The sequence below is a fragment of the Lepisma saccharinum genome, chromosome 13 (genome assembly GCF_977018435.1).
Source record: "Lepisma saccharinum chromosome 13, izLepSacc3.1, whole genome shotgun sequence".
In the NCBI taxonomy this organism is placed as follows: Eukaryota; Metazoa; Arthropoda; class Insecta; order Zygentoma; family Lepismatidae; genus Lepisma; species Lepisma saccharinum.
The window spans coordinates 62816751-62843902 of NC_139241.1; the positions used below are offsets into that span (position 1 = coordinate 62816751).

The following is a 27152-nucleotide window of genomic DNA, read 5'->3' on the forward strand; positions in this document are numbered from 1 at the left end:
GTACAAAAACGAATGTACTAGTTTCAAATTGTTATAACTTCTTGTAGAATACGTGAACCAGGTGCGGCTCGTGCATTATTTACCCGGGGGTTCACTGAAGTGATGTGACATATATTCACTTTCCGCAAAATATACTTCCTTCGCCTAACAAAAGGATGGGGGAGGGTTTAAAAGCTTTGTCAAGAATTCTTTTTATCTGGGAGTATAAGGTTTTGTAGTAGGGGTGTGCGAATAAATTTAGGGCTGAAACTACAATAAATTGTGCCTTTATGAAAAAAGTTGAGTTTTGTTGGAATATCATGGACGTCCTCAAGTAGGGGCAAGTAATATATTTTTTCCCCAGGAGGAGCAAAAAACACTCCTTCAGTCTGAAGTTACTGCACCACTTTTATAATAATTACCAAAAATTACTGTGACTGAAATTAAATTATATGCGTGTAATATATAATTTTTGGTTTACATTCAATTTCCATGGGGGGGGGGGGCGGCCCCCTTTTCCCCTTCCGGATGCCCATGCTGACTAATCAGAACTGGTCCTACATTTATTAAAGGGAAATGGCAACTAATGGCATGCGCATACTAGAAATCGAACCTGAGACCCTTTCATTTATACGCGACAGGTTTGTTCAAATTTGGGGCTGGTCGACCAGCACATGCTTTTTTTCAGTGGACAAGGAAGTTTGTTTACGTTAATTATGTGCATTTCTATCGGTCATTTCTTACCTGCGCGGACAGCAACGCCTACACTGCATCAAATGACATAACCTAGGTAAAGTCCATCCCTTGTTTCACTCGCAGCATCACTTAATACTTTCCAACAAGTATCCAAGCACTTCAAAAACTAAAAAACTTGAGACTTTGACACCGAGCGACAGCGAGTCACGTCTTCGCGCCATTCTTTCTCTTTCGCGAACCCGAAGTGTTTCCACCTTTAAGGAAAACCTCTGAATGCATGCACAAGGTATTTTGGTAATGTATCTCCTTTATTTTAATTCATCACATCTAATTCCAGCTTCTATTTGTTTCCACTCATCCATCTCTGGCACAATCTTGCATTTATTCCAAGAAGTTCGGTGCAAAAATGATACAAGAGAAGATTGAATATGTAATGTGTGCGCTTCAAACTTGAACCCCACACAGCAACACTGGAAGGGAGGAAGCAGCGAGAACGGAGCCTTGTCCCGCGGCTTCTGCGAGAGAACGAACTGCGCATGACCGTTGGGTGGAGACATAGGTTCTGCAATCTCATCTTCCATGTATTTTTCCTAAACCCTCCTCGCGCTTCTGCTCCCGCACGAAGCTTTCACAATGGCAAGAGCTGTCCTGTGGGGGTTCAACTGAGGGTCTGTATCAGGGTGACCGATTCGCGGTTTCTTCTTCTCAGCAAGAGAGTTCGCCGTGTTACGGGCACAAATACATGACTTATTGTGTAGAATTTTTAGCGAAATAATGTGAAAATGTAAAGACATTGTTTATTGTTCATTCTCGAGGTGATTATCATATATTACTAGGGGTTCACTGATCCTGTGCGCTATAGGGCCAACCGCACCTGACGTGAACAGTGTTCATTCAGTTTTAATTCATGACTTGAATGTTTGAAATTTTGTTGGTGTTCATTTGTTCTCAGTTTTCCAGGCTGGCAGGACTGGCGGGGCTGGCGTAGCAAAGGAATAGATTAGGCGAGATGGCTAACCCCGAGCAGAAGTCCTTCTGTGTTCTGAACTTTGCGAAATGTGAATCAGTGATATCTGTGCAGCATGCTTTCCGTGCGAAGTTCCATGTTGAAGCTCCACTTGTGGAGAACAACGTTGGTGTAAGCAATTTGAAACCACAGGCTGTTTGTGCAAGGGGAAGAGTACCGGTCGGCCAAGAGTTTCTGCAGAAAATGTTGAACGTGTCAAGGAAGCATTCGTTCGTAGTCCAAAGAAATATGTTCGCAAGGCCAGCAAAGAACTACGAATGCCAGTGATGACAGTGTGGTCTATTTTACGAAGACTTCTACAAATGCGTCCATACCGGTTACAGCTTTTACAAGCTTTGCTTCCTATCGACCTTGGTAAACGTTTCGAATTCGCAAATGAAGTGTTGCAGCATGAGGATGAGAATGAATTTTTACATTGAATTGTTTTCAGTGATGAATGCACATTTCATGTTTCAGGACATGTTAACACACACACAATGTTCGTATTTGGGGTACCAAAAATCCTCACGAGTTCGTGCAATGTGAACGAGACTCACCTAAACTCAATGTGTTCTGTGGAGTGTCTCGAAGTCAAGTGTATGGGCCATTCTTCATCGCGGAAGAAACTGTGACAGGGGTAACCTACCTGGATAAGCTTCAAGAATGGTTGTTCCCACAACTTCTAGCAGCTGAACAAGAGAACTTTATCTGACAGCAAGATGGTGCTCCCGCTCACTGGCACACTTGTGTGCGAGAATGGTTAAATGGTGTGGTCCCCGACTGCTGGATTAGTCGTACTGGAAAGAATGACAGGACTTGCTTGTCATGGCCCCCCAGGTCACCTGATCCGACCCCTTATGATTTTTTGTGGGGTTGGTTGTATTAAAGATGCTGTATACGTACCTCCCCTTCCAAATGATCTACCAGAATTGTGACGCCGAATACGAACAGCTGTAACCTCAATCACTACAAACATGCTTGTTAGAGTGTGGGAAGAGCTATCTTATCGTTTGGATGTGTGCCGGGTCACAAAAGGGTCACATATTGAACATTTGTGAACCAAAAGAACTGTGAGTGTTACTCTTTCGTTTAATGTATACGTATATCATTGTTGTACGCCAAATATGTATGAAATTACAGAGGTTCAAAACTAGGACATTCTTTTTTGTACACCCAGTATTTAAAGTCTAAGAAATATAATTTATGTATTTATGCAGCACCATTAATTTGTACCTAAAACAATTTTGTAGGAAACTTTTTTCCTCTCAGTTGAATAGTTATCGGCTTTTAAAAATGAGAAATGTTTATATCACACTCGGCTGCCATTTCATGTGTACTTGTGGTATAAAGCTTGCTTCTGATTGGTTAGAAAATTAAGACTGATTCTATCTGAAATATGTCATGGAATATGCTATGGCATTATAATGGTATAAAATTTCTCTACACAGTAGAATTAGATTGTAACAGAAATGTTAAGAAAAATGCCAAGGACAATGCTTTTATATAAAGCAGGTCTAACCTGGTGTAGGGTACTGGAGTGAATACCCTCTTTGTAACCCCCACCCCCTCTGGGCCAATTCTGATTGTGTACTTTTGTCCCATTATCCACACTTTCCTCTGAGCTGAAGCTGATCTTTTATAAATGTTCCATTAAACAAAAGCAGGACCTCTCCGTGTACTGAGTGCAACCTGCTTTCTACATCCGAAGCATACAAACATTTTCTGCATGGTGCCGAACGATTTGAAGTTGAATGATTTTTTACATATGCGGCACATCAGAACATCGTCCTGTATGTGGCTGCTTTTGTGCTGTTCAAAGTCTGCACTGGTGCCAAACTGTAGGTGACAGAGGGTACAGTATTTTGTTTCAACCTCCAACAGTGGGTTGCCATTGCCAACAGGTTCCTTTTTCACAGTAACTTGAGCAACGCCACCAGGAGCCTGAACAGTGTTGCCAGCACTCGCTTTACTCTCCTCTTTCTTTGCCAACCCAAAGCGTGCCTGGTAACAATGCACCGCATGCATTTCGAAAGACTGTCTAAAGCAGAAGAGCTTACCACAGAGAACACACCTCAATTTCGTCTGCTTCATATGATTCTCGAAAGCAGATAGTACTTGAAATACGGCCTTGCACACATTGCATTTGTAAATTTGATTTTTGGCTCCCGACTCAGTACACTTGTTGCACATGTAGCTCACTACTTCTTCCTTGTCGACAGGGATGCAGAAGTTCATGCTGCAGGAGGTGCACTTCGTAATCGCCCACTTCCCATCCCCCAAGTTGAACTCTGGCCTCCGCTTCGGTTTCTCTGCCTTCTTATCCTTGAGTAGGACCAACTTGGGTTGGACAGACTTGGAAGTACTAGAAATATAACAGGAAAAACAAAGTCACAAAAAGTATATCCAGATACATCATGCAGGGTCACTGGCATACACAGGATTCAGGAGAGGCTGGAATTTTAAAGGTGGATAGTACAACAGTAGCTGTTTTCTAGGGGGGGGGGGGGGGAATAAGATTTTTTGTATATTTAGAACTTTCTTCCAGTGACGTGCACTGGGGAGTAGCTAGTCTAACAGAGATAGATCAATCAATCTCACGATTTTCAAATCACAATATTTATTGTCTTGAAGCCTCAGTTCATATGCAACACTTCTTTACACACACTTCTCATCCCTTGATGTAATCAGCTGGCAAGGCTGGATACCCTAGCTGGTTCTTCATCTGCCTTACCATCCACGTATAGACAACCGGCCGAAGAGAAAGGTAAGATTTCTGCCTGTATCTCCCTTTCCTCACTCCAATGGTTGAAAGCCCGTGGTTTCAGGTCCTCCAGTCTATCTCCTATAGGACAGATAGGGGATTGGTTTCCCTTCGATTCCTTTGTAATTCATCTAAAGAACTCAGGGGAAAATTTTCTGCAGTACTTATGTTCTCTGTATTTAAACAACCTTTTAAACGTTGTACAATATGTATATATAATATGGAATGTAGTTTTACTTGTATTATGTGCAGACAAAAATGTTATGGTTTATTTTCTCTTTTTTTCAAATATGAAATATATAATAATCAAATAACGAATATTTGCTCACGCTCTCTCTCGCTCTCGTTTTAGTAGTGTTTTATTTAAATATACTAATAATTTGGCCTCCAATAAAAAATGGGTAAGCTAAACAGTCATAATTACGGATGTATTAATTTGGGCAGGAAAACACACGTTCTAATTGATGTTGTTGGTTTGGTTTATTTTACTTCACCTTTCTGCCACATTTGGTTAATGAAAATGAAAAATGAGGATGAGTGATCATGAAATTGATGAAGGGACCTCACAAAGAACAATTCAGGCCGGGATTCGAACCCGAGACGAGCTTGCATTCTTGTTCCTATGTGTTGTACTCTGCAGTGAATAATGAAATAATTTGAAATGAAAAATGTATCCCAGAACTCAAAAATCCAAATGAATATCATTGAAGAAAGTAGAAAAAAGTGTGTATTATTACCTGTTTATCTCCTGTAATATATTGAATTTTTGCCACCTCCCATCGCTTTTTCTAGCTGTATAGATTTAATCGCGATAAGTAGCTAATGAGCTTATGGAAGTCACGAGGGACAATCATAAACAGAGAACTCTGGACTCCTGATTTCACAGTGCCCTGCAGATGCACTGGGAGGAAATCATTTGTATTTTTCCCCCTTTCTTTAGCGTTGCTTTTCCATAACTTTACCTAAGTTCTGCCATGACGATGAATGTTGATTAAATTAAATGGATGAAGAGTGGTTACAAAGAAACACTCATGCATAGGCCAGGGCTCGAGCCTGGATCCTTCAGTAACGAGATCGTGAGATGGAGAAATTAGGGAAATCAAGCAATGCAATTTTTTTTTGAAAAACGTTAATCATATACAAATATGGTGTTTCAAAAATCCAATTGAAATTTACATACCACTGAGTAAATATGCAGTTTATTTACCGATACCCACGTATCCGAATAGTTAGAGCTTTGCACTCAGCTTTGTTGTCAGCCGACCTCCGTGGAGGAGTGCAAGTGGCCCTAGATCGGTACCCGGTGGAGGCACATAGTGGTTAGGATCCCACTTTAAACTGTAGGTCCAGTCGAAATTAGTTTTTATGTACATAAAGTGGACTTAAACACCAAATCAACCAACCGCGGGGGAATGGTTATCACTGCATGCTATGACACCAGGAGTTACAGGTTCGAACCCCGACCTCGGCATGAGTGTTATTTGTGTTTGTCTCTTCATTAATTATATTGTATCATCTTCGCAATTAACCAAATGTGTCAGCGACGCTAAGTAGCATAAATCAAATTGAATCATTGATTGATTGTTTGATTTGGTTTGTTTTACTTCGCTTTTCCTACACTTTTGGCTAATCGTCAAGATGATACGATAAAATTGATGAAGGGACAAACACAAATAACACCCATGCCAAGGTCAGGGTTCGAACCCAGGATCTCTGGTTTAATAGCCAAATCAACATGTTTTGGATTTGCAAAAGTGGGTGGGATTAACGTGTGCTTCTTTTCAGTAGTCCTTCCTCATTTTGCAATCCTCTCCTTTCTTTGACGTTCTATTTTTAGGAATACTGGGCCCTAAAGGAAAGAGGGGGGATTATGACCCTCACGAACCTCGTTTGGGCACACCACAGATTGTTACCCCAAGTGTCAACATCACCGCACGTCACTGATTTCTTCTCTCGAAAATGGCAATAGGGGGTCATTTTGAGGAGGAGTTGCATTTACCACTCTGAATTTTTCTGAGTTCTTCACTGCTTTTCTTTTAAAATGTTGATTTTCTCAAAGTTTCAGAGGGAGTTGTAGTCTGTGTGTGCCACTGTGTAGGGTACAGCATGGTCTAATCTATCAAAAAGATAATTGACCAGTGTGGTTCAGTCTTCTCCAGCTACACTGGTAACCAATTATCTGCAAAGATGATTAACCCTACATCAGTCGTGTAGTATCTCTGAGATTCATGCAGGCAAAGTAATTTATTTTCTTGGAAATGATTAAGCGTGCAGTTCTAAGCACCTTTCTCTGTCTCAACACTGATGATGTGGTAGTAAGGCTCCGGAAGAAGATGCTGAACTCATTCATTCAATGCTCTTCATTAGTGGCGGTGAATGCAGTGAAGAGAAAGCTATCAGTGGTGAAGGATGTCAGCGACTGTGATACTGTAGAGAAAAGAGGTGATTGGATGACTTAAGTGGAATGTGCTGTAACATGCGAGGACGTATCAAAAAGTTGAGACTAGTTCTGTAACATGCCAACAGATGGCAGCACGCACAGGCACAGGGAGCACCAACCTTCATAAGTCAGTGTGTCAAGAGACATCATCCTGTGTACATCGTGAGCTGTGCAGCTGGTGCTCTTCTCACCACGTGCGTTACCACGTCTGCGATTTCATCAAGGACAGCAAGGTAGAACAGAGAAAACGCGAAATTCTGTGTGAAACTGGGCAAATCTGCCACAGAGACACGCGCGCTTCAAGAGTTGAAGAACATCACTGGAAGACTGCATGCTGACGGAGTTCTTGGCAGACTTGGACGTGGTGTTCCTTCTGCTCCTGGGTCTGCAGCCTGGGGACGAACTTGGCAGCAACACGGCGCATGTTCAAATCACACGTGAGAATTGCCTGCACTGTTCCGTATGACACACCGACAATGGCAGCAATGTTGTGGATTGTTCTCTGATGATCCTCATGCACAAGTTGTCGAATGGTTTCGACATTTTTGGGTGTTGTGCTCGTCCTGATCTCTCGTCGTCTTCAAGTGATGTTCTTCCACTCTTGAAGCACGTGTGCCACTCAAAACACCTCGCAAGACTCATTGCAGCATTGCCGTACACTTGCCGAATCATGTCAAGCATCTCTGTGGTGGATTTGACAAGTTTCACACAGAATTTCAAGTTCGCTCGTTGTTCTAACTTGCTGTCCATGATGAAATCGCAGACGTGGCAAATCACGTGGCACGTGGTCAGAAGAGCACCAGCTGCACAGCTCACGATGTACACAGGACGATGTCTCTTGGCACACTGACTTATGAAGGTTGGTGCTCCCTGTGCCTGTGCGTGCAGCCTTGCGCTGCCATCTGTTGGCATGTTACAGAACTAGTCTCGAAACTTTTTGATATGTCCTCGTAACAATAAATGCCACATGTACAGTTTGTAAAGAAATAATAGTGACACATCATCCTCACAGCAATTTTCATAGAATATTAGTATGTAACGTCGCCGTATAAAAAGCAAATGAAAGCAGAATACTGTTGGGTTATCTGGGATGTCTTTGCCCATGAGCAGTGCTTGTCATTTGTTTCTGTATTGTTACTACACAATCCAGATGGTGCTGACTGCATGGTGACTTCTTATTGTTTATGCAGAGACTTTGTATTGTTTCGACAGTGTGACGTGATAGTATTGTTGTCTGAAAGTGTGAACGAGCAAAATGGTTAAAAAATGTGACATTTCACCTCATAAGCAAGGGCAAATCCTTGCTTTGCATAATGAAGGCAAATTCCTGATACAGAGTGGTGGAGTTCTGAAAATTCATCATTCAAGAGCAAGCAAGAGTTAATAAAAAAGAGAATGAACATTACAAATTTTCTTGCCAACATCGTTGTAGCAGAAGGAAGAAAACGTCACCTAGGGCAGATCGGAAAATAAGAACAGCAGCATTGACAGATCGAGGACCGAGTACCCGCCAAATTGCATCTTCTGCGAACGAACGTTGGAATTGATCTCAGTCATACCACTAGTGTCTCGATTGCGAGAAGGAGTTATTACCAAAAAAAAATGCTTAGGAAGCCACAGCTCACACAGGGCCACAGGTCAGCAAGATGCAAGTTTGTGATCCGATACAGAAGCTGGACTGAAGTTGACTGGACACATGTGATTTTATCAGATGCAAAGAAATTTAAAATTCTAGGAAACGCTGCAGGTGTGAAGTTGTGGTTAGGAAGAGGCGAGGAACTTCTAAATGATTATTGTACATTAGGCACACACAGAAGAAGTACTACGTACAAATTTTCAGCGAAAAATGCAGGCTCTACCAGGATTCAAACCCAGGTCTCTGGCATACCATGCCATTGCTCTAACCACTGAGCTACCGAGCCGGCCTGGCCTCGCCTGATTTTTCGCTATCGCTGTTTTACCTGTGTGGAATCATCTCTGCCAGTGATACCGCAACGGGATCTGTTGCCTTTGAAACACAGTAGACATCTACGTTGCCTGGTTCCTCCCAGCGTAAAGTTGTTAATTATTGTACAATAATTAATTCTACGGCACAAAGTACTGGTAACAGCCAGATACCACTTTTCTGTGGCAAATATGGACTAGTACATCTACCAGGATGACAATGCATCATGTCATCGATCACGAGTTAATCAGTGGTTCATGAACATGGATATTCCGAGACTCCGTTGGCCACGTAACTCCCCAGATATGAATTTCATTGAAAATCTGTGGGCAGTCATGGGTAGAAAACTGTGCATCAAGACATTTTCGAGAAGGCTGGAACTCATAGAACAGATCGCCCAGGTTTTGTTTCATGAAGTCTAGGTCGAAATTTACTGTACCCTTGTTGCAAGCATGCCTGAACGATTGGCTGCATTAAAGAAAGCCAAAGGAGAGCCTACCATATATTAGTGACCTGTTTTGTACCTGTCACTGTTGGTTTACCGTGTGTATTACGGGCAAGTCACTCATGATTTTTCAGTCGATGTTTTGACGTTTATTTGCAAATTTTTACATTACACCATATTTATTATTTTATAAAATTCCACACTGAAGGAGTCAATAACAAGGTTTTTCGGTGAAACCTCCAGGTATTCCGATCTTGCACGTTATGCTTCATGTCAACATAGGGTCCACTTAATTTTATATTATCTATCAGCTGATATCATCATCTTATCCATTCCCCGTTAACCATTTCTTCCGATGTGTCTTCTAGCAGGCCGTTCATGTTTTGGAATTATGCGTAGGGTAGGCCAAAAGTCAAGATATTTATGATATTACTGTGAAAGAACAATGAAGTAATCAATGCAGAAACTGTATTGGCCTGAACAAGATACATTAAAGAAACACAAGGCAGGAAACTGAACTCATGCAGCCACAACATGGCTATTAACTGCAGCATTTGGTTATTTGAGACTTCTCTACCAAGAAACCTGACTCCTAACCACAGTATTTGGATTGACTGACTTCTATTATCAAACAACATATGTGAGAAGAATAAACATTCCTTTCAATCCATTACAACATTATACATCAATTTTGCTTGCGAATAATATATTCTTGCATTGTAAGTAGTATCTGATAGTGACTTTTGGCCCACGACGTACTTGTTTTTTCTGTAATTAATATATTTTTAGCATGATTTAAGAAAAATTGTCTGATAAGACTAAAGTTGCAAAAATTCTGGCTTTTTTGAATGGACAGGGGTTTTTCAATAAAAAGCTGGCTTTATTAAAAGAAACTGAAATTTTGGCTTTTTACTAATTACGGCTAAGCTATTTCACTTGCAGTGTCAGTTAAGAGTTTTAAAGGTTCATTAAGTCATATTTTGGAACTACCTAAATAATTTTACATCCAAGAGACACACATTGGCCAGTTCTGCTAGTTACTAAATTGTTTTTGCCATATGTGAGTTTGGCTCAGTTGGTAACATGTCTGACTACCATGCTAAAGGTTCCGGGTTCGATCCCCAGCCGGTTCAAATCCGGGAACTTCTCTAATGTTGGAAGCTGGCCCGGCGCCCACCCAGCGTCGAATAACACCCTGAGAGATAAAGGTGGTCAGGGGTGTGATGCTGATCACATCACACCCACTCATGACCAGATCAAGAAAGTGTGGGGCATTACCCCCACACCCTCTATACGCCTTCATGGCATAATGGTAACACTGTCTTATAATCAGGGGGTACCAGGTGTGATCCTCAGTGGAGACATATTGCATAGCGATTCAGATTCTATTTTAAAACTGTAGGTCCAGTCCTGATTAGCCTATCTGAGCATAAAATGAACTTAATACAAACTTTCATGTGTTTATGTCGTCATATGATTGACCTTTTAGAAATAAAATGATTTGGTTATACTCAAGTTGCATTCCTATGATGTCACAAAAAAATAAAGTAAATGCTAATATTAAATTATTAGATGTTTCACGACAATTAAAAAGTTTACTGTTCACAATATATAAGCAGAACTACGTGCATACATACCCCATTTAATACTTAAGATCAGTATGCTACTACAAGGGAGATTCAGAGCACAAAGTTACTTATAAATGCAAGTACTGTTGTTGGAAATTGGCCACATTCTTGATTGAATGATTTATACAAATAAAATTAATATATTAATATAATCCATAGGTCTATTCATAATGCATAAATTAATTAATACTGTACTGTTATTATTACATGAATACGTAAAAAGAAGGTATAAGAATAGAGATATAACAGTACATACTCATTATCTTGCTTATGTGCTTAAGACAACCAAAATTTGCATAAGGGAGAATTCACACTGAAGAGACACGTGACATGCAACATGAGAGTTTCACACCGAAGAGACAAAGTGCATGCGTAATGCGACAAGCGACACTTGATTCTTTGGACAGTTCGCATGATGGTACAGATATAATTGCATAAATCAGTTTATTAGTCACCCAAAAACAACGTAACAAGAGACATTGTTATATGTAAATCGCATTGTAAAATTTGTGCAAGTTATTAAAACTCGGGAGAGGCATGTTGTGCATGAGATAACTGAGAAATAATATGCACGGACCTCAAACTGTATACGCTAGACTTTCCAGCCTGAATAAACCATGTCCCGGTATTTTTTTAAGTCAATGCCCTTAGCACAAGAATTTTCCTCACAAATACCTTTGCAGTATTTAAGATTTTATGCATGAATTAATCAAATGTAATACTGATAAATAAGTTCTGGCATAATCATAAACAGTAATAATAGTTTGATTATGTGTAGGATTGTTGACAAATTTAAAAATATGAATGAAGTGGTAACGTCGTCTCCTTGATCCCGGGTTCGATAACCGGTGGAGGCACATAGTGGTGCGGGTCCCAATTTAAACTGTAGGTCCAGTCTTAATAAGTATACTTGTTTATAAAATGAACTTAAAAAAACGAAAACTCACAACTCAAATATGATATTGGGATTATGATAGTTGTCAACCACTTTCGTTAGAACCTTTCACAGCTCAGTATAGTTGATACGAGGGCACGGTATCAGGTACTTTACCATGTTGACTGCTCTATTGTGGACTCAAGTGCCTCCATATGCTGGCTTTTTAAAATAAAAGCAGGCACGTCGTAAAGGGCCAAAACACGGCCCCTTTACATGATGTTGAAAGCAAATTACAACCGATAACTTCATAAAAAACTTGATAAAGCAAAAAGAACGTTGTGTTTAAATCTTAAAATGTTAAAACATTGTACATATCAATACTTTATTATATCAACAAATTAAGAGTTTCAAACACGATCCCAGTTGGGCTCTCTTTTAGAGTCTAAATATAGCTCGTTGGAATGAAGTATTCGCTGCACATATGTGAACACAAACTGAAGTGACACGATGCACGGTATTGGTCCAGTCCGAGACACACGTAAGCGACATGCAACACATGCAGGCTTGCCGTATCTATCTGGTTCGAAACGTTCGAACTGTGAGTTTGCTTCCAAGCAACACGTGTTGCATGTCACATGTCGTGTCTCTCTTTGGTGTGAATTCTCCCCACAACAACAGTATAGTTTAATTTAAAAAAGACAAAGAATTGAATATTTATTGAATAACAAAAAAGAATGTTAGATCCAGTTCATGAAAAGCAAATTTCTGATTAATATTTTAATATTTTATGTATAAGTAGTAGCCTGCATAAATCTTCTTTGACACTGTCCTTCAAAGCCATGTGATCTCAATATAATCCTTGCCTTCCAAGGACGGGGGAGATCCAAAAATTTGGAACAAAGAGAAGATCCAAAATTCTGTAGGGCTGATTGAATTAGGTCATTCTACGTCACTTTTCTGCCAAGTCGTGACGATATGATGATCATGCACAAACAACGTCCTACCCAGAATCCCTGGTGTCGTAGCATGCTTTGCTAACCACTCTGCCACAGTGGTCGGCAAAATGCTGTTGGAGAAGGTGCTAGAGCTAAACATGCAATTGTAAGTTGAGTATTATGGTCCAAAGTAACAGGAAAAGAATCAATATCCCCTCCCCTCCTGACCCAACAATCAGAAACACACAGTCACTTACTGACAAAGGCTGTCACACGGCATACAGCTTGGTGCTTATTGTTTACATTCAATTCTCAGAAGTTTTCAGGTTTATGCTAAGTGGCCAAAATTGTTCCATGACCAAGTTTAGTGGCCCGTAAGTCCAATTATACTTAATACACTTCAAAGCCAGAATACAAATATTTTAGGCCAAATACAAATGTAAAATAGTTTTTCTTGTATGTACGCATTGCTTGCATTATAGAATTATTTTCTTGTAGTTTACGGTTATTACAAGCATAAGAAAACAGTTTTTCTTTGTGACGTTTCAGGAGAACACACGCTCCTTTCATCAGACATTTATTTTCATTTTGACTAAAGATACAGTTATAACAATGGTTAGTAATTTTTAAACAAAAAGAATCCGTTATATAATGAATGTTGTCAATGTTACATTGTTGTAATATAGCAACTTAACTGTGAAAAAAAGCAGTCTGTTGTATTTTTATTTGAGACTTTTTAAATTATGAATTTGAATTGCCTGATGATATTTTGGATTCATAATTTAAAAAGTCTCAAATAAAAATACAACAGACTGCTTTTTTTCACAGTTAAGTTGCTATATTACAACAATGTAACATTGACAACATTCATTATATAACGGATTCTTTTTGTTTAAAAATTACTAACCATTGTTATAACTGTATCTTTAGTCAAAATGAAAATAAATGTCTGATGAAAGGAGCGTGTGTTCTCCTGAAACGTCACAAAGAAAAACTGTTTTCTTATGCTTGTAATAACCGTAAACTACAAGAAAATAATACAAATGTAAAGGAGTTTGATACTAGATTTTCGTTTATAGACATACTTTAAGAACAAACTGTATCAAGGATACATTTGATTAAGTGCGTTAAAAGATGTAGCAAGATTTCTTCTTCTTCTTTTCCTTTATGTGTAAAACCAAATATTGAAAAGTGCCTCCCCCATGGCATAGTGGTAACATCGTGGCCTTGTAATCAAGAAATCCCAGGTTCGATACCCGGTGGAGGCAAATTGCGCATGGTTTGGATCCCACTTTAAACTGTAGGTCCAGTCCCGATGGCTAAATTATGCATAAAGTGGACTTAACAAAGTCATGTTATGTGAGTGTGTGTAAATACTATGTAGATGTATTTAAAAATATACTGAAATTTGTTTTATAACTTTTGGGAAAAACTATCCATTCAAAAAAGCAAGTCATTCTTGCAAACTGTTTATCTCTAGCTATGAATTCCATGTTGAAAGTTGTACTTTAAATTTAGATATGGGCATCTTTTATAAAGTAGAGGGAATCTTTATAAAGTAGAGGGATAAATGAAGGCTGTGAAATAAGAAAAATGCAGCCAAGTAATCAGAGGTGTTACCGCAGTAAGGTAAAGGAATTAAAAAGTAGTTTCAATAAAATAACATTGTTAAATACGTTAACCGACAGCATCGCAGTCGAGTGTATATTGCAGAGGACATTTTCTTCTGCAGCCGACAAAAGCGAAGAGGCAGGCCATTCTGCTACCCTGAATAGGTAACGAGGAGAGGGTGCCAATGCAAGGGAAGAGCAAGGAAAGACTTTGGGACAAGTGTGCTATGGGGTTATTCAAGGGCCCAGTTACCAGTCAGGCCTGCCAGACTCAGGCCAGTGTTGTCACATTGGATAGGCAGGAAAGAGCTAAATCCTGCCTAAAACGGGGATACTATTTCTCTGAAGCAACTAGAGCTAGACTGCAAAGACAAGGTTGGATTTAACTACAACTGAGACCCTTTATGTAATAGATGAAAAGATAAGTACTTGGTGTGATTTGTGATATGGACAAACTTTGCTCCAAAGAACTAAGTTGGCAACAGTAGTACATACAGATGGACTTTCCTTCCACCGCTGGAGGAGTGGAATTCTGTCGTCTGCTCACCGCACAACAAACTGTCCCGAGAAATGTGTGGTTCTTCTTCCCCTTTCCACTTCTTTGCAAAGAAACGGAGATGAAGAATTCGCAAAGCATGACCACCAATTCACTGGATTTTCGCTGTAACTCTCTCATGAGTGATAGTTCTTTCTAGGAGTGATTGTGGCTAAATCACTGAGTAAATTGCACAAAAAAAATGATATGAACAACAATTTAGATCGAAGGCATATTCTTGGGGGGGAGGGGTGGGGTGGAGATGATAACATCTGATGGCCGGTTAAACTTTTGAAAAAGTCATGCCACACCACTGCAAGTTATGTATTTTAATTGATTTGAAATACTTTGGGGGGAAAGCCCAAAAAAGCCCAGCTAAAAAGATCACAGAAAAATTAGTTTTTTTTTTAAAAAAAAAGCCAGTTTTTTTTCAACCACTTCCAACTCTAGATAAAACCCACTGAGACTTGTAGCTCACTAATTATTTGGAGTATTACAAACTCTATTGGGATATTTTTAAAAGTTTTCTCAAACTATTGTTGGCCATCACACGTATTTAAAGCAATAATTTACATTTTCTTAAAAACACACACACACTTTTTGACTAGTATTTTCTAGATAAAAAAAACGTGCAGAATAATTTAATCTTAATCCATGAACGCAGAGAAAATTAACACATTTGTTTCTGTTCTTAGCATGGTAAAAAGGTAAAAAAAAGTGTTCCCCTGTGCATAGCACCACGCCATGAAGGCGTATAGGGGGTGTGGGAGTAACGCCCCACACTTTCTTGATCCGGTCGTGAGTGGGGGTGATGTGATCAGCATCACGTCCCTGACCGCCTTTACCCCCCAGGGTTTCCCCCAGGTACCCATGTTATTCGACGCTGGGTGGGCGCCGGGGCCGCTTCCACCGTTAGAAAAGTTCCCGGATTTGAACCGGCCGGGGATCGAACCCGGGACCTTTAGCATGGTAGTCAGACGCGTTACCGACTGAGCCACCGCGGCCACTTAGCATGAGCAATGTATATTTTATTAGGTCATTCCATATCTCCTATGCTTTATGCTATCTAATCAAAACACATTTGTACCCTTTGGGAAAAATATTTAATCCAGAATTCTAGAAGGAGTTTTCTCCCTGATACAGGACACTAGCCATGTCTCCTCCACCCGCTCCAGACAATCATGTTTCGAACATACAATAATCCACAGCCATATTGCTTAAATATCAGTATTAAATAACTAAATATCATGATAATTATTTACTTTCAATATAATTTCAGTTGTTTTTGTACATTGGGAGCCACAATTAACAGAAACTATAGGGAACATAAATATCAATACTGTCCAAAGGTATATTTTTCCAATCAAAAATATGTCAGCATTGTGTTTAAAAACAGAAAAACAAATCACTTTGAACGTGGGTACATTTTATTTAGCCCTCTGCTTTTTGAATGTACACGTAATGCAAGTGAAGTCTTTATGATTTGAGCTAAACGAATTGTAATTGAACGTTTTGTTGCATGAGCAGCACTTGAGGATGTTAGATTTAGTGTGAAGCGACAGGTGTATGCTCAGCTCTTCTGCGGAAGAAAACGATTCTGAGCACATGTTGCACCCGAGCTGAGCATGCTGCTGCGTCATGTGGTCTTTCAAACACTTGAGTCCCGTGACCTCCTTGTTGCACAGGCCGCATCTGTACGTGTTCTTCTCTTCGTGAGTCATAGAGTGCTGAACGAGGCTATTGAGGTCGGAGAACAACACGTTGCACATGGAGCACTTGTACAAATTTTGCTTCGCGTGGGTCGCAGAGTGCTTTTGAAAGTCCGGAAACGAGGGGAACAGCTTTTCGCACTCGCTACACTTCCATATCGTGCACGAGGTAGCTTGCTGTGCGGACTCCTTTTTGTTATGAGACTTTTCGAAGTGTTCGTAGATGCAGACGCTGCATTGATAGGTTTCAGCAGAACCGCAGTCGAAGGCAGCGTTAAATATTTTCCTGGAGCAAGTCGTGCACTGGGTCACCTTCTCCACTCTTTTCCACTTGCGCCTGTTTTCAATGTCTGCATCCGTGAGGGCATCTTTCATGTTATCGATGCTCTCATCGGAATCGCTGCAGTCCACCTCCCTCAGGAAATTTGAGGAGTCTGAATCACCAATATCAACCACCAACACGTCAGCCAATCCACAGCTGCAAGAGAAAATCACTAGTTAGTCGAGCAGCATGTCTGTATTACAAGTGAATGAACTATCGGAACTGACATTGTGCCATGCAATATTCAGTGCAACCTTTGTAATTTTAACCCCACACCGTGTAATGAAGAAGGGACGCAGTGAGACAGACCATATGCACTACTTGCCACAGGAAAATATACTTAACCAGATTTTCTCTGAATCTCTCTGATTTATTTCTGCATTTTCTCTATATTTTTGAATGAAGTTATATTTCACAAATGTTGAGCACAAGAGTATATTTCATTGGGCACACTGAAGTCACATCCAGATGAAACTAAATCCAATATTCCAGATATCACATTAAGGATCATATTAACTTTATAATGAACATCTTTTGTTGCATTTTTACTTTGTTCATCAATCTCTCACACAACATATACTAAACAATTCTCCACAAGTTAATCCGAAATATGGGCATTCCACTTTCTGATACAAGTAATACAATTTTCTCTCAATTTGCAATTTTGGATTCAACATGGATCCAGAATATGAAATGTCTCTATTTTAGAATTTTTAAAAAATATATACCTAATCCTGACTGGAAATGAATTGCATTCCAGCAATTAAGCAGGAATTTTTGACACCTAAAAATTACAAGTTGATACTTTGTGAAATTTCTTCACAGATCTTAAAATTTAGCTGGCATTCCAAATAGCTGCAACAAAACATTCAAAAATATTAAACTGTAAGATACATTAAACAAATTGTTATAATTGCAAAAAAATTTAAGAAATATTCTCCTCGAGATACAACTTTGTCCTCATTACAAGCAAAAGTGACTTCACCCATCTCATGATCTAAGATTCTCTTTCTCTACTGTTTAGGATGTAGTAGACAAGGAAGTGATTGCCACATTTCATCTTTAGTTTGAAAGGATTTTAAAATTAAATATGTGCAGCAGCACTGAGTCTATTCAAACATTTCATCTAGCATGACAACATGGCCCCCTTTAACTCCAACGAAAGTTCATTTACGTTAACAAATATTTTTTTTTTTTAAATATAAAGAATATTAGTGCAAATACCTAAACTTCTTATCAAGAACAATGCAAAGCACATTTGCAATCTAAAATCATTATAACTTTGATAAATGATGAATATATAGAAAGAGATTGTAACTGGTGTGGTCAAAAGTTAAAATACATTAACAATTGTACACTCAGAACCAAGGGTCTTTGTCTGAATTGGAACAACAATTCAAAGTCCAGAGGAAAATATTAACTGGGAAAAAATACATCAATGTCAATTCAGAACATTCTCCTACAGGGGCTATCCACCGGAAGGAATTGTCTTCGTGCTGACGCCATAGTTGTAGCGGAACAACTTACAGTTTGTAGGCTCACAACATGCCGCTAAAGAGAGTTAAGATTGTGTCATATAGGAAAAGAACGAATGGATGTGAAGCAGTAGGATGTAAACTACGATCAGGGTTAAATAATCCTTCACAGATCTCTCTTCATCCATCTCCAAGAGATCTAGAGTGCAAAAAATATTGCATTCAAGCTGTCAGGAGTGAAAATTGGAAGCCCACTAGCAGCATTAGACACAACGGATGTACAGGAACCTAAAAAGTCAGGACCAGAAAGGAAATTTATCCTGATCCTGACTTCAGGAAAATCTAAATAATAGTGTTTACAAGTGGTTTATTCCCTACATGTTTTTTTTATTACTATAAGCATTCACAATTTATTGAAATTAGCAGTTCATATTCGAGAAATGCAAAATCAATCGTCACCTAAGGGTGAAATTGTGTGTATAATTAAACTTTTTCAAAGTCGTGTAATTTGAACATCTCAAAAATCTCTTCATTTAGTCTGGAAATAATTTTTTTACCATCTTGAATGTCAGGATTTTCAAAATTTCCCATCCTGATCCTGTCCCAGGACCCCCTAGTAACCACTTCATTAAGTTAGTAACCACTTCATTAAAAGTAAAAGTGAAATAATTCAAATCTTGATTTTATCTTTCTGTTCTAGTGATATAAGCAAAAATATTACATTTCATTTCAAAAGATGCTCGGTCATAGTCAGCTAGGTTATACGTTATGTTCTTGAAGAACACATCAATTTTTTGTGTAACCAGAAAAAAAAATTGTGTAACGAGAACATTAAGTGGGGGTATAGCTAATTATTATTTTTTGTCTTTTGCATATGGTAATCTCTGCAACATTGATAGTGAAGGGGTTCTATGTTTGAACACTGATCAGGCATTGTGTTTTTCCCATCATTCATTTTTCTAGTTTATTATTCATCTTCATCGTCATGATTAACACAAATAGTAGAAAATTGACTTAAATTAACAAACAGTGTTTTGTATTGCTACGTTCAAATGGGAACCAAACCACCAAATGTGCATTACCGCATCCTGCACACACACCCTAAGAAAACAACAACTTCTTTTTCCATTTTTTGGTGTCTGTACATCTCCCACTTTTTTTCTAAAAGATAAATATAGGCATCCAAAGATTTATGTGCATTAAGTGCTGTGCAGAAAAAAATACCTTTTATGAAATATGCAGGCTACAATCTTTTTACTTCCTAGTTGCTCATTACAGTAAACCGGAAGTTGCCGAGCTGGAGCTCCACAATCAATTCTGCCATTCGATATGTTTTTCTTTCCTCATGGATAGCCCCTACACCAATGGACAGTGTGTATCATGGCCTGGGTGATTTGACATGGAATCAGTCCAAAGTGATAGATGCTTAAGGAAAGTAAGCAAGGCGAATCCAGTTTCTATATAAATAGTGGACTCAATTTGGAATTTGTCAACAGCACCAAGATATTTTCACTCATTTTCAATTTTAAAATAATAATAATAATAATAATAGGTAAAATATAAGTCTACAGCTGAGGGGCACACTATGAAATCTTGCTCTGTCGCCCTGAGAAAATATCCTGCGGGCACCGTTAACTAAAAGAACCCAAGATTCAATGTCTGTTGAAACCTACAATTCACATTCAAAACAACCATGCAAATCCTATGCTAATTATGCATTACTCACAAAATTAGATTTAATGCCAGAGTTTGAGCTACTTTGCCAACGACTACACAAAGGTCACTATTAAATATTCCACATTTGAATGAAACTTTGAAATATCATGTACATTCTTTGTTTGTTTTAGAAGTTTTTCTTTATTCTTTACTTTGGATACAGTAATACATATTTTGGAGAATAGGTCTTATGTATCCCTGAGAATAGGAAAGGTGTCACAAAGGTATACATTTTTTATGATATCCTAATTAGGAAGACAGTTAGCAGAAATGTTTCTGCACCTGCTTGAAAAAGAAGTAAATATCTGTCATCATTTGTCCCCTTCAGATCATGCTGGAAGCATAGTGAAAGCAGAATCCATACTTCTAGATCTTGTAACAGTTTTCTTGTTCTCCAACTACCATCTTCCCAGTTGATGGGAGTATTAGTTTTCATACATTTCGAGTACATTTGGCTGGTTATGTTTCACGGTGCTGACAATGGTTTGTCACAGGCAGTTTAGACTTAGACTTGATGCTCTTAGCATTTGTAATTTTTGGAGGACTTTAACAACCTTTAGCAAACCATAGTCTCCCTGGATGTTAGCCTCTGTGGATGGGAGCTTTTCTTGCCGACGATTTCAAACTTATTGCAATGTACAAATGTAGAAAAAAAAACTCATAGCAAGAGAAATAATTATTGTAGAGATATTAAATCTTTTTGTGGAATGACAGGACTATTAGCAGGAGTGAAATTTATACATTTTACCTCCCAATAACAAACAACAGTTGAAGGAAGAAGAAGAAAAATGGCAATTTTAAACACAAAAATTCGAATTCAGCATGCACCTGTGGCCATTACAATAGATTAGTGAACACAAATGTGGTATGTACCAGGGGTAAATTCCTACAACAATGCATAAGGAAAGGATGGTTCTCTCTCCTAATATTAACATTTGCAAGTACCATGATTGATAGTTGAACCACGAACAATTTATAATTCACATTTGTCCAGCCTTGTATTATATACATCAAATTCAGTTTACATCTGAAACTTTCAAAATAGGTTCTTTGTTGTGCACCAACACATCCCACTGAAAGGTTAATTTTATTTTGTGAATCTAAAAATATAATAGTGATCTTGGTGTTTGCAAAGTTATAAATTCTGCTACAAAAGTAATTGAAAAAACTTACCTATTCATGACATTTCCCTTAGTGTGGAGTCTCATCTTCTTGCTTTTCTCTTTCCTTTGGCCAAGGCTCTTTCTTCTCTTGACTTTCACCCTCGGAAGACTTCCCTTGCCCTCCCCTTTACTGTTCCTCCCAACCTCACCTTCCACGTCACTTTCATTCTCCTCATACGTTTCCCTTCCCCCATCGTAATCCTCGTCCATCACTCTTCCCTCATCCTCATCATCATCATCATCACTATCTTCGTCGTTCACACTCGTACTTGCCTTGTTCGTATCACAGTCAACACGAGTGACGTGACGAGGTTCACCTTTAACGATGCACTGGATTGGATCGTGGTCAGACCTCCCACCCAAAATGTACTCCTCGGAAATGGAGTCGTCGTCCACCTCTCCATCGGCAAAATTGCTCACCGGCTCCTGCTTCACCCGCACTGTTGCACTCTCCCCGAACCTCTCAGTCAGAGAATAAATATTTGCAATTCTGAGCCTGGCATCAGGCAAGTTTCCATCGACTTCCCCGGAGCAGATGTAGTCCTCGGGGTCAGCCGGCTCAGTTTTAACTCTGCGAAAGCTACCCACGTCCATCCACTCGGTCGTCGCCACTGACGAATCAGATGGCTGTTCCTGAGTCACTGACGATTCCTCACAGGAATCGCTCACAGAGTTGCCCTTCGCATTGTCATTATCTTTCACTGTCATAAACTGGACACAATCCGGTTCATTTTTCACTGAATCCACGCAATTCTCAACATCCAATGGATCCACGACTGAGCAGTCATCGACCTCATCATCTGAACGTTCAACCTTCACATCCATTTTGGCATTTGCACCAACCCAGATCTGCAAGGAAAGAAATTCTATGAAATCATGAGTGATGTCATTATGAACACAAACTAGATCTACTGCTCACAAACTTACTAGACAAGGTTATCATTGTGACTCACGTTCCTACTGTTTAATCCTGAACTAATCATGATACACATGCATTTGTTTGCTAGCAACCATTCGTTTACTGTCATCTCGGATACAGACTGCTGCTACTACTACGCCATTTGATGTGAGATGCAAAGGGAGGTACTCTTGACACTTTGTAGTCCTGGTAGAAAGTGGAACATTTTGCATGGTTTATGAATATTATGTTGTTTTTGATCTTTTCTGTTGATTTTAGCTCTCAGAGAGGTAACAGTTCCGATTGTTTTATGATTTCTCCTACCACAAAGACTAATTATCGTAGAATTTTGGAAATCATTGTCACACGAAAATTTAAACCTTCCTTAAAGTAATGAGCACTGTTTGGACTCGAAAGAAAGTTATTTATGTTGAAAAAAAAAAACTTGAAAATTACCTTACGCACTTCTCATGGACAAGATATTCTCCGTCGATAAGCGACAGTAAATATCATAGAAGCGTGGGAATGAATGTAGAAGTAAATCGGAACCTTAGTAGAATGCATTTAGGAACTTTATTTTAATGCTAAGGGAACCAAACCTAACCTGCCTAACCTAACCACGAAAGCATATATTGAACAAAACCTTAAATAATCGCTAAGACTCTGCAGTATGTGTGAACAGACGTACATAGAAATCAAACCATGTAAAAATTGCATTCATAGCATGTTGAAATCGCAATAAAACAAAAGGAACTTGGGCCGGTATTTAATTAAGCGAGCCATATTTGGTATCAAATACCTTGGTTATTTGTGCCCTGAAACACATTCTATATTACATAAAAAATTAAAAACTATCAATTAAAAACAAATTAATTCTCAAGGTGGTGCAGTTGTTCAAGGTCCTCTGAAGGCGAATGTTGCAAAATGCTTTGTAAGTTTAGGCAGGCCAGATTTAGGGCTCCTAATGTTAATAAAACATCGTTATATGATTTTGCTGCTAGATTATGTGGTTCAGGCTTAGGGCTCTTACAATTTTAAAAAGTCCCTAAAGGCTTCCAGCACTGACCACATATTATTTGGTACCAAATGCAAAACCCATTTCAAACCTTGCATAAAAATCCACCAGAATTTTCTGTCCGATATGACACATGACCGTAAACCAAGAATGGCTGCTTGCTGCTTTTCAAATCATAATTTCTGCAGTAAAAATACTTCCTGAAGCTGTTTAACTGTGATAAATAGTTTCTCTGATCTTCAACCTTACTTCTACAATCGTTTCTAGTATTCTAAAGCACTAACTAAGTCCTACAAAACTTGTGAAAAACGTGAGTATTCAGAACAGTTACCACCATTTCTACAACTACTTCAAATTTGTGAGATTAAACTGTTTGCGTTATGAATTCAATTTCTACTCCAGTGGTGAAGAAGGGATGACTTTTTGAAACGAACTCAAACATCAACCTTTCTTGCTTGTAGTACAACCGGTGCCATGCAGGCTAATGACGCTCTAGTGCCTTGGTCAATAATTCTCTGCGGAATTTTGTGTCGTCCCGTCTCATGTCAAAGTATGTGTACAAGTGCCACCATACACGTGGTTTATTACTACTTCGATCTGGTCCCAACACCTCTCACTCGTTTATTTCATCATTTTGAGCATTCATACTTACCTATTCGGCATTGCGAAAGATTTTTCAAGGTGTTATTTGGCTTTTTTCACGAAAATAAATTCAATTTTTCACATTACAAGTAATTATTGTTCTTCCTTTTTCGCTTGCGAAACACACAATATGGCGAGACAGCTTGACTAGCGTGGTAGATCAGTGGGTATGCAGTGTTTCCAACCTCCTCAACCGAAAAATCCACACGAACCATGCACGTGTAGCCCCACAAACCATTCACGGATAGCTCCACCAACCAGGCACGGATAGCCTCACAAACCCTACGGCAAGGTTAGGTTAGGCAAACATACTTAAAATTGTCATCTTCTTGCAAAACAACGGCATGGTTGGAAACACTGACAGGGGGTTATGTCATCAAACGTACGCAACATCTGGTTCACGTAGTGGAAAGAAATGAAAGCAACAGCAATTGTGCGTCGGAAAGATATTTCTGTTGAAAAATACATGAATTCCCGGTGAAATACATTCCACGATGAAAGAAAATAACTCCACGAACTTCTAAATGCTACAGAAACTCATTCCGTAAGTAGTTTCTTCAGTAACAGTTTCATACATCGGAGACACTTTCTTCATTTTTACAGAAGAAACTACGGTAAATAAGTTTCTCTAAGGTTTTCTGTAAAAATGAAGAAATCTGTTGGGACCAGATCGAAGTGTTACCCAAATTTTAATTATCAAAATTGTGGTTTCTTTACTTTTTAAATGAATTTTAGAATGTACTTGGTAAGGAGTTCATCTCTATAATTTTCTATAGTTCATTTAGTTTTTGTTATTAAGGTGTTTCTGTTCCCGTATTGGAGGGGTCAATAAAAGTCTGTGTTGAGGTACCCATAATTAATCTAAAATCTAAATCATCACACTGGCAGATTCATGCACGTAAGTGTTCCAGTGTAATAAAAAAACAAGCTCGTGAGATACAACCGACTGTGTACGGAAAAAAATAAGTAAATGGAAATAGCTTTTTGAATCAGATTGCTTTTGCACTTTTAATTAGCGAAGAATCGTCTTTCCAACAGTGTCTTCTATTCTGATCACGTAATGAACAAACGTCGTTTTCGCACAGTACTTTAACGAGTGCTTATATGCAAACAACTTATTGAAAAGATAAATAGTAATGGAGAAACTGTGAAAACTTAAAGACTGTAAAAGGCACACTTTTGCCAACCAAGCAGGAATATTTCAGGAGTAAATCAGTTCAAACAAAAAATATACATACTTCTGCGATATGCAATAAATATAATACCGAAAACCATACATTTACCTTTTACTCTTAAAGGACTATCATTACGATGACAGAACTCTTCTTACTCAAGAAAAACTCATTTCCGATGCAATAAACAACAACCTTTCTTCCGTTCTCATCTTTACATTACAGCAACCAATGTTGCAAACACCATATAATAAATATGAACTAAATTGAAACTGAATTTTTAAAAAAGCAGGGAAATCCAACCTCCATAGCAGAGATTAAACCACAGATTCAAACCTCGTAAATGTTAATATATATCGACATGAACATAAAATGTATTTCTGCGACTACGAAAACACAAATATACATAGTAAAGACAGTTGTTAAATTGTGGGCGTCTTCTTTGCTATATAAAAAAATGTCCTGCTGGCTTAACATTTCTGAGATTTGTAAAAGATGAGGAATTTTTAGGTTATAAAATGGTTATTTGATTTTGTGAGTACAAACGGAACATGGCAAGATGAGTGGTTTTCTTCTAGAGGGGAGAAAAATGTCAGGTGCCTAACTTGGAGAATTATTCTTTAGGTGGCAATATTGATTGTACTTCAATTGTTTTTTTACTGCTACCAGACACCGTCGTTCCATCAAACAGTACGAGTACTCGACTGCATTTTATCAAACGGGATCATTCGACGACCAATTAACCAATCCTTTATTGATGCATTACGGGAACATGTTGTGTTCTTTGCAGTACAAAACGAAAACAACATTTGATGCTAGAGCCACCGTCTGCGGTAAACATTGACGCCGGGAAGGGGGGGGGGTCAAGGGGTAGGTATCCTTTCTAGTCTACTAGTCCGACCCCCTTATGCCAACAAAAAACAAATATAAATATTGTTGTTTTTAACCCAACTTTATAACACAGGTAGGCAAGTTGGGACCGGATCTATAGTTCAAAGCGGGGACGAAAGCGCTGCAATGTTCCTCCACTGGATTCTTGGTTGCAAATACCCTTTAAGCTCTTACATGTACTGTGCATGGTATTCCTTGCAACTCGTTCTTTTCTGACGTCTTCACTGGAGCTAACATTTTGTAATCATATGCCATTGCCATATGCAATGGTCTTCCCATTTTAAGGGTGTTCGAGCATCTCAAAATGTCCATGCACTAAGTTTGCAGATGGAGAAAAATCACTGTAATTTGTAGTGATTTTAAAAATTTCAAAATTTAATTCGCGATTAAAATTAACCGATATGCCATCTGGTGGGATTTCCAGGAAGTACTCTAAGTAGGATACGTTGTGTTGAAGTCGTATAAAGCATGGGGAATATGCGAGAGAGTAAGGTCTACTGTTCAGGTTTTTTTGCTCTAAATCGTTTTTTGAGTCAGAACAAATTAAAAGTTTTCACGTGTTTCCACTCCGTGGAATCAACAAAATGAAATTTGTTAATAAATCAGGGAAAACGTAATTGACAGAAGATTGGTATGGGGGATATCTATAACACTGTAATTCGGCAAGGAAATTACGAAGATGCACGAGTCTGCTTACTTTATTTTTCGAGAGATAAATATATGTTACCATGAAAGTAAAGTTTTAAATTGTACTTTATAAATAAAGCTTTTTTTTTTCGAAAAATCATGAAGCGTCTTACCCAATGCGTCCATGTATTACCGGTATTACGTATGTGTGAAATTCGGAACAGGTGCAAGTCGATTAAGAGAGAAGATGAAAATAGTTTGAGAATGAATTAATGTCAAATGTAACCAGAAAAAAAGGTGGACATGCTAATGTTACTGTTTCACTCAGTACGATGTCCTTTTTCAGTGAGTATAGCCTGGTCATGAAATCGTGAATATTATTATTAAACCAGCCTTTCTCTTTCGAGAAAGAACTGCAACGATATGTTTGCAATTTTCTCCTGTCCCAGCTTTTCAAGTACAGGCCAATTTAATTCCTTTATTTTCAAATAATTTCCGAGAACCCCAGTTACAACATGACGTGCAGATGATACAGCACTACTTTGGACAACCAGTGCGTATACATAGTTTCGTCTGCATTTTCCGTGTTATTTTTGCCCATCATAATTAAATGCTTCGTTCTCAGTACAGCTTCACGTTCGTTAGAGAACCTGGAATTCACATCG

The 27152-nt window shown here is 38.7% G+C and overlaps 1 protein-coding gene across 2 annotated transcripts; it reads right to left on the minus strand.

The window, feature by feature from the left end:
- Positions 1 to 1558: 1558 nt before the first annotated feature.
- On the minus strand, positions 1559 to 25281 carry LOC145997363 (uncharacterized). Of its 2 annotated transcripts, none has more exons than XM_083134323.1 (3): positions 25081 to 25281; positions 21253 to 22091; positions 1559 to 4043 (listed from the first exon to the last, which is right to left on the minus strand). In XM_083134323.1, exons 2-3 carry the CDS (start codon positions 22065 to 22067, stop codon positions 3332 to 3334), a joined length of 1527 nt encoding a protein of 508 aa, XP_082990449.1. In that variant the 5' UTR covers positions 22068 to 22091; positions 25081 to 25281; the 3' UTR covers positions 1559 to 3331. The 2 variants fall into 2 exon arrangements, with proteins under 2 accessions (XP_082990449.1, XP_082990448.1); XM_083134322.1 differs by lacking the exon at positions 1559 to 4043 and adding an exon at positions 15945 to 17044 and having other exon boundaries at positions 25081 to 25271.
- Between the last annotated feature and the right edge of the window lie 1871 nt (positions 25282 to 27152).

What these genes read in the sequence shown, in the direction of transcription:
- LOC145997363 (XM_083134322.1), bottom strand. Translation starts at nt 22,067, where the DNA reads ATGGATGTGAAGGTTGAACGTTCAGATGATGAGGTCGATGACTGCTCA. An exon ending in AAGGGAAATGTCATGAATAG is followed by an intron (nt 17,045 to 21,252) that starts GTAAGTTTTTTC and finishes TTTCTCTTGCAG; the next exon opens with CTGTGGATTGGCTGACGTGT.